Source organism: Phalaenopsis equestris, unplaced genomic scaffold (assembly GCF_001263595.1).
Source record: "Phalaenopsis equestris unplaced genomic scaffold, ASM126359v1 Scaffold000658, whole genome shotgun sequence".
Classification (NCBI taxonomy): Eukaryota; Viridiplantae; Streptophyta; class Magnoliopsida; order Asparagales; family Orchidaceae; genus Phalaenopsis; species Phalaenopsis equestris.
In genome coordinates, this window is record NW_018165098.1 from 15698 (window position 1) to 24301 (window position 8604).

General features: G+C 43.4%; 1 protein-coding gene across 1 annotated transcript in view; it reads left to right on the top strand.

Moving 5' to 3' along the window:
* Positions 1 to 341: 341 nt before the first annotated feature.
* Positions 342 to 8604, top strand: part of LOC110030116 — a gene marked incomplete in the record, with an annotated part of 71749 nt that continues 63486 nt past the window's right edge. Inside the window, 2 exon segments of the mRNA XM_020732695.1 lie at positions 342 to 662; positions 765 to 871. Of these exon segments, the coding sequence (XP_020588354.1) occupies positions 417 to 662; positions 765 to 871 (353 nt within the window).

Sequence of the window (8604 nt, forward strand, 5' to 3'; positions counted from 1 at the left end):
TATTATTTATATTTCGAACAAAAATGAATCGAATATGAACGAACGGGACATTAGTCGTGTTTGGTTTGTTTAACAATCCGAACAAAAAATTTTGTTCGTGTTCGTCTCATTTGTTTATCGAACGAACCGAACATGATCTTCTTCACGAACCGAACACGAACTGTTCATGAACAACGAGCTTTTTTGACAGTCCTAACCACATCACCTTTTAACCAGAGTTTGAAATATTTTATTTTTTAAAGTTTATTTAAAATAATAAATTTACCAAAAATACTATTTTTTAAATTTTGCCAATAATAACCCTCGAAACCGGTTAGTTAAATCTGGCTCTGGCGGTCTTGCGGAACAGCTCAAGACGAAGAACGATAGCAGGAGCTGCCGGGGAGTTATAGCGGTTAGAGGAGTGAAGAGTGCAAATGGGAAAGAGCGGAAAGAAGTCGAAGGCCTTCCAAAGGCAACGTGGCGTTCCTCGTGGAGACGGCTCTGATGTCTTGCCTTCTTCTGCTTATGATCTTTCTGGGGACCAACAAGAACGCGGCGATGGAGCAGATGGAGAGGCCGAAGGGGAAGATAGCAACGGAGGTGGAGGTGCGGATGTGGTAGAAAACGAGACGTCAGTGGGCGCTTTGTCTAAGTTCGATCTCTACCAGCAATCTGTTCAGGTGAGTTATTCCACATGTTTTCTTGTGCTTCTCTTTAGGGTTTATTTTAATTTTTCTCCTTGGTTTTTGATGGTTCCTTGAATTTTTGGGCGTTTTGGGCAGCGGCCGAAGGGAGACATAAGCTACTTGCAGAAGTTCTTTCTGATTTATGTGGGGGGAAGACGGCCGCTGTACTTACAAGAAGATTTCTGTGGTACCGGTTTTCTTAGGTAAAAATTCTTGATATCCCTACTATATGTTATTTTCATGTTCAGTAGATAGAAGTTTGAGGGTTTATGAGAGCAATTAGGTTGTGTGAAATATTTTATTTTATGACGTGCATTTATACATACAAAATATGGTTTTCTTGACCACTCGATATCTTTTTAAAATGGATTAGTGGAAACCTAACTGTTCTCAGGGACCAAGAGCAAGTAGACTTGTAGGAGAAGGGCGATTGTATGCATCATGAAGTGGAGTTGCAACTTTAACTAACCATGAAAAAAGAAGAAAAATATAGTGGTGCAATGCATCATATGCTTGTGAAGAATCTACTACCATCCGGGATTTGAAGGAAGTTATATCAACTGCCTTCTTCCATGCCACGCTGGACCTAGCATTTATTTATAGGATCTTGGAACATGTTTGGGTTTTTCCTAGAACTTATATGCCATTGTGTTTCCTAACTTCAGCACTGCAATCATTTATGGAATGTCTAGGGCAACTGTCACATCTTGCTTGCTATTTTCTATTTGCTCTGTTCTATATTTTATTTGTCCCATATTTGTGTAGATGTGTGTTGAATCCAAATCCATTCGGGAGACATTCCTAAGGAATAGAGCATGTCAAAAACGAATATAACATAGTTTAGTAATGAACAGTAAAATTGCGTAACCTTTATTAATGAAATAAATCCCCTATTTATAGGAATGGGGTGGGTGGTATGCAATTACATTCTGCACCCCTAGAGTAAATAGGCATGGTGAGGATATTTTGGTCAACACATAAATATAAGGTGGGAAATCTGAAATGACACCCGACCTGATGAGGCCGATAGCTTGAAATGGCACCCAACCTGATGACTTTTGACCGGATGGAGCCGGGAGTCTGAAATGAATTTCTACTCAACTTCCGGTCGGACGGGGCCGACAATCTACCATGGCTTCCGGCTAGTAGATCCAGAAGTCCTTGACGATTCTTGCCTGACTTTTGTGGACCGAGCGACCATACGCTAGAGTCTCGAGGGAATAACCTATAGCCTGATCTGGTTGGAGAATTGTAATTTTTTTTGTTTGCATGAATTTTGTACTGGTAAACTTTAGGAGGGTTATCGAATTATGTCCGTCTTGGGATTATCTTCCTCTGGGCTTGCAGATGTTGGCCGACTAGACATGAGTTTTTGGGTGGTCTTTGGTGGCCCACATAGTGCCATATCATCTCATCTGTCGGTCGTCTCATATGTTGGTCGTCAGTTCTCTTTAAGATTCATGCTGACATAATTTTGATGTACATATTTAAGTTCTTGATTCTTTTGCTCCTTGACAATGACAGCTGCAATAAGGACTAGGAAATTTGCTTTTCAAAATATGTTAATTGTATTCATGGCTATTAAATGCACAATAATTGACTATCCCAGGATTTCCATGCTAGGACCCCTATAAAATAAAGTGAGAGGAGGGTCTCATCTTTCACACGTTTCCTTAGACTATTCTCTTGTATTCCTCCTCTATTGCTTTGATTATTGAGGGCGGGCAACTCCCCAAATTAGTTAAGTTCAGTGAGGACACTCGACCGATGATGTTTCAAGTAATGAAAAAGGGGGCTAAAACTCCTTTTAAGGGGGAACGACCCGACAAACCTCTAGCATCAGAGGTAAAAATTTTCGAACCGGTAGACGGAGTGGGGCCTTCAGAGTCATTCAATGACTGCCCTGTAGAGGGGTCTTCGGTGTTAGAGAGTAGTTTTCCCATGAAAAAGCATTGCACGATGGGAAAATCCACCTGGATGATGAGCAAGTGAAATAGTCGGCTCCCCCATCGATTTCTCCCATGCTAGCTGAGGGACAAGATTAAGGGTTTGTCTTTGCGTTGATACCGCTAGAGGCACCAGACATAAACGACCAAGTGGTTGTCCTCGACCGTTTTGCGATGGATGCTTCCAGCTCGGTTGCCCTACTTTCGTCAGTGGAGCAGGAGACTGGGGAAGGAGCTTGCTCCTTCATTCCTTTAGACATGAACAAGATGCCTTCTTTGGGCGAAGGGACGAAGACTTAGTCACCTGCTGATGCTGAACTTGACGCTGCTCAAGCTAGTGTTGCAGTGGACTTGGGGTCCGTCGAAGACTCTGGTCGTTCTGGAGGATCGCTCGGGGCAGATTTGACATGTTCGACAGTTGATTCGTTGGGATTGACTAACGTGTCAGAGCCTTTTGGCTTGACTGAGCTCTGTCTTCGCGAGGCTGAGGTTCTACCAGTTCGAGAAGTTGATCGCCTTCAACTTCGGGATGCGCAAATAGAGAATTTGGAGGGAGAAGAATTAGCCTCGGTCTAGGCTCGTGAAATTGTTCTTCAGGACTAGCTGATATCACTCTAGACTGAGTTGTCAGTCGTCAGGGAGGAGCTTTTGATCTCTCGGCTGTATTATGAAATGAATAGAGCGGAAAAAGTTAGGATAGAAGAATAAATATTGTATAAACGGTTGTCCGAGCTGGGATGTCTTAGCTGAGGCCACTACCGACAGTTTTGTAAAATTCTTTCTTTCCGGCTAAATGATTGAAACCAGGTAAAGAAAAATGTAAATATTTGTTTTAGGATATATATATATATATATGTCTATATGTATGTGTGTGTGTGTGCGCGTGCATGCATGCGTGCTAATTTTTGGTTTATCATAATGTGTGTTTGATATGAATCTTTCTTTGTGTTTCGATGTGGCAAAAGTACCCTACCGCTCTTATGTCGTTTTGACTTTTGTTGTATTCTTTAAGTTATGCTAGTTGGTCAGTTAGTTTATAATTTCACTTTCTTTCTTTTCTAAGGATCTCTCCTCCTTTCATTTCTCCGGCTGCTCATGCCTCCCAAATATTCGTTGAAACTCTTTAGCATGAACTCATCTGGAGTACTGTAAGTTGTCTCTGAGAGGGAAATAGAAGCTCTTTAAAAATCATTTGTTTATGGGCCGGATGTAACTATTTGACCAACTGCGAGAACTGAAAGATCTGCGGGCAGTTTTGGAGAGAGTCTGGTCGTATAGATGGATCAATTTAGATGTAAATTGAGGTTGTCGTTCTGTAGTGAGCTTAGGTCTCTTTTTAACAGCTATGGTGTCATCCCTGGACATGTGACACCGAGTTCCATAGCCATAATCATGACCTCGTCATCTTTCTCCGGTGGGCGGAGATATCGTGGTCTATCAAATTCTTCTCTCATTTTCTTTGGTTCAAGGTGGATTGCGACGGATATACCGTTTTCTCATCCAACTCTAGACTCCAGATAATAGGGGTCGAGAGCAAGATCAAAAACTGGCAGTCAAAGTTTGTAGTTGCTTTGAATTGGAGAGGCTGGGGGATTTCTATTTGGTCTGTTACCAAGGAGGTAAAGAAGTTGAGGACCTTACTGGAGTCTGCCCGGAACTACGCCAAGATGTTCTAGGAACATGAGTTGCCAGTGTTCTAGTTCCTTGATTAGGCGGTTGTTAATGGGCTCTTACTGTCTGAGACTTTTAGTGACATGATCGAGAGCTTATTAGAGGAATTTGCATAAGGGAGAGAAAGAGGGCGAAGGCGACAGCAACGAAGGTCTCTGAAAAGAAGCCCAAGCTAACTTTCCTCCAGGAGGGGCCACCCTATTTCACGATCGAGGTCTCTGGGAGCTTATGGCGATGTAAGGAACCTTCTTTCATCTTCCCCACTCTTCTTTCTTCTTGTTTCTAACTGTCGGCTCATTGGAGTAGGTGCGGGGACCTCTGGGATGCGCCGGGAGACTTTGCTCAGATCACTCGGCTTCCAAGAATCAAATTCTTGGCGAGAGACTTTTCTGAGTGGACCATCCAAGGAGGGAGGAGTTGGTTGTTCCCTCAATCCCTATTAAAGAGCCACTGCGCAATAGTCGTCTCCCTTGTTGATTGCGTCAGATTCAGGGGACAACGAGAGCCCCGAAGTTGAAGCCCAAGAGCAGGTTAATCCCGACTGAAAGGGGAAAAAGCCTGCTAGGGTAGATCCTGTGCTGCCTTTCTGTTTGTCGTAGAAAAGGGGCTCCCCTTCGAGATGGGTGGGCCTGCTAGTGGGGGAGAGCAATGTATATGGGAGTTCAGGTGGGCGGTATGTTATGGTGGATACTCAGAGGGATTGGTATACCGACCTTCCACCTAGGGAGTCACCTGAACTTCCCACTTACCTTACGGAGGTGATTCGATCTGAGAGCTTGGACTCCGTGCTGGTGGGAATGGGCTACTCCAACCTGAATTAAACCTCCAGTTGATACAGTGCTTTGGCCTGGTCAGTTACTCACTACTAGGCGAAGGCTCTTATCCGTGAAGAGCAAAAGAGGAAAGCAGATCCGTGAAGAGCGAAAGAGGAAAGCAACTAGCCAAATGGTCGCCGCGGCGGCGTAGAAAGAAAGAAAAGTTGAGCTGGAGCTTTTACGACTTGGAAGAAATTAAAAGACTCGAACGAGGCATGCGAAGTGAAGTCACGCGACTATGAGTAGACCATTGCCTCTCTGACAACCAAAATAAGGAATTGGATAAAAAGGCGGTCGAAATGATTACTAAGGAGGTCATGTGCTGGTGCTTTACAAGCAGATCCATGTGGCCATAGCTACTGAATGCTTCGTAAAATGAGGGCTGGTTGGCCCAAGTGGGTGGACATAAATAAGTTTGCCATCCTTTTTGTTGATTCTAAGGATGGAGACGACGGGGCAGATCAACTGGGCGGAGATGAAACTAGAAGAGATCATGGGCCTGCAAATGCCTAGGCCTCATTTTCTCCTTTTTATCCTTTCCTTTTCTTTTCCTTTTTTTGAACATATTGGAACCGTCTGACAATGCTTGACTGGCGGGCATCCATGTACTTAAAAAATAAATTTTGTACACCGTTTTGATCGAAGAAATGGAAAGAATTTTTCTTGCTTCTTTCATTTAGTTCATTTTGTATTGCCGGTTTTATGGAAGCTTATTTCTTTGTGTTAGTTAGTAAGTGCCTACATGGCTCTTCAATATGATTCATCTTTGGCCTCCGCGGAGCTGGTCGCCTCTGGGCAGAGGACCTCACCTGGATGCTGGGGAGTTGTTTGAGTAAGCGTAGTTCGACTGGACAATCTTGGTGACCGAGCCAATCGTCCTCATTGTTGGATCCAATCTGGTGTCTCTGGCGCGACGACATATTGTTTTTTGATTTTATGCTTAGCTGGGTGGTCTTGGCGCAGAGGTTGGCAGCCTTTAATTTTGAGCAAAGATGGGGGATCTTGGTGCCGCGATTTGCCGTTCTTTGATTTTATGCTTAGCCGGGCGTTCTTGGCGCCGCAGTTGACAACGTTCTAGCTCCCCTATTGTTTTGTAGCCTAAAAATCTTTGAACTTTTGACAGAATAACATAGAGAATTTAGAATTGTAAAAAATGGGAGAACAAAATACTTTTCATTCATTTAAGATCGTTGTTTGAAAAGAGACGATAAATTTATGGACATAATTTTTTGAGGTCATCCCCACTCTAGGTCTTAGGAACCTCATTCTTTGCGTGTGTCCTTAGCTTGTACGCCCCTGTCTGCATAGTGCTCTATGATGTAGGGGCCACTCCATGTTTGGCCTAGCTTTCCGATTGCCTGTCCTCGTGCTGCTGGATCAACTTTTTTCAGCTCTAGGTCTCCGGTAGAAAAATTTTCTCCTAGACATGCCGGTTGTAATGCCGGACAACTCTCCTCTTGACTTTTTCCTGTCGTAGGGCTGACTTCACTCGAACTTCTTCTGCAACATATAAAGCGAGCTTTTGCTCCCTCGCTGTTTGCTTCCAACCGCTACCAGGAGGAAACGACGCTGATGACTGTAAGATGTCTAGTCCCCAAACGGTGGAAGCCCAAGGGGTGTTGATTGGTTGAAGCTTATGGGCTTATTGGTGTTGCAATGGAACATACTTTTGACACAATTCGCACCTCCTAGAAAATGTTTTTGCATTCTTTAGTAACATCAACTAGAACTATCCCTGCCGCTGGATTTGGCGTGCTAAGGTCTTTCCTCCAGAGTCACTCTTGCATTGCCTAGTATGAATTTCTCGAATACTATCTTTCGTCTCACTTTCCTTCACGCATCTTAGGTACCATGACGTCTTTGACTTTCGGAAGAGTGTTCCCTCTATCAGCAAATATTGTGTTGCCTTGAATTTAAATCTCCCGAGATTTGTGATATTCTGTGCAATTTTCCCCGTTTTCAAGTGCCCGTTTCCAAGTGCTTGATGTAGGGTCTACCCACCTTTTTGTGTCTCCGCCTCCTACGCTATCGCCTCTGGTTCTTCGATGACCGACAAGTTGAATATATGCGGTACCCAGTTTCCCAGTAGGATGCATCTGGACAGCAAGTCAGCTACCTAGTTTTCTTCTCTGCTGACATGCTCAATCTGGAGCTGCGCAAGTATCCAAATCCCGGCCTTGGCTTTGCTAAGGTATTTCATCATCACTTCATCTCTGGCCTAAAACTCCGTGTTTATATGATTTACTACTTGTTGTGAGTCTGATTTCACAACTAGGAACTGGACGCCCACCTTGTAAGCTAGACACAGTCCGACAATCAAAACTTCGTATTCCGCTTGATTGTTCGTTACCTCGAACTCCAACACCACTGAGTGTTACAAGTGTTCTCTTAAGCGGCTGCTTAAAGCAACCCTTAACCTGCTCCAGTTTTGTTTGAAGTGTTGTCCACATATAGGATCCACTGTTGCCAATCAGTTGAATCTTCTTCACTTGGGCTTTTCTGCTCTGAAAATCTGTTAGGAAGTCTGCGACCGCTTGCACTTGATAGTTGTTCTGGGGACGTATGTGATTTCAATTTCTCTCAGCTCCACAGTTCATTTGAGTGGCAGGCCAGAGTGTTTTAACCAGGTAAGCACCGAATTCAGCGGTTGATCCGAAATCACCTGGATGAAATGCGTTTGGAAATAGAGTCTCAACCTGCGAGCCGACACAATCAAATCAAATGTTAATTTCTCCATAATTGGGTACCTGACTTCTGCTCCCCAGAGAACGCAACTAATATAGTAGACCGAGAATTGTTTTCCCGATTCTTCTCTAACCAGCACCGAGCTGATTGCTTTAGCTCCCACTCCCAGGTATAGTGAGAGATCTTCGTTTGGATTCGGGTTTTGGAGATGTGGTGGTGAAGCTAGAGGGTCCTTTAGATTTTGGAAATCTTGTTGACACTCATCTTCCCACTTGAAACTTTCGGCTTTTCTGAGGATTTTAAAGAATGCAACGTGTTTGTCCTTCGACTTTGAGATGAACCTGCTAAGAGCTGCGATTCGACCGATTCACTTCTGAACCTTCCGGGTACTTCTGGGGGCCGACATGTCAATTAGTGTCTGAATTTTGTCTTGGTTCGCTTTTATTCCTTATGGAGTTTGGATATAACTCAGAAACTTGCCGGTTGAGGCTCTAAACATTTCAGAGGGTTCAATTTCATATTATATTTTCTTAAAGTTTGTAAATTTTCTTTTAGATTTTTATGTGTTTTGCCATCGGCTTTTCGCAAGGAAATCATCCATGCTAACCTCAATATTTTTTCTTTTTGATTAGCAAAAAATATATCCATTAAATGCTGGTACGTTGTCTTAGCATTTTTAAGCCCAAATGACGTTACATTATAACAAAAAAACTTCTTCGACAGTAATGAAGGCGGTCTTCTCAGCATCTTCCAAATGCATCTTAATTTGGTGGTAGCCAGAGAAAGCGACTAGCAAGCTCATCACGAAAAGACTCACAT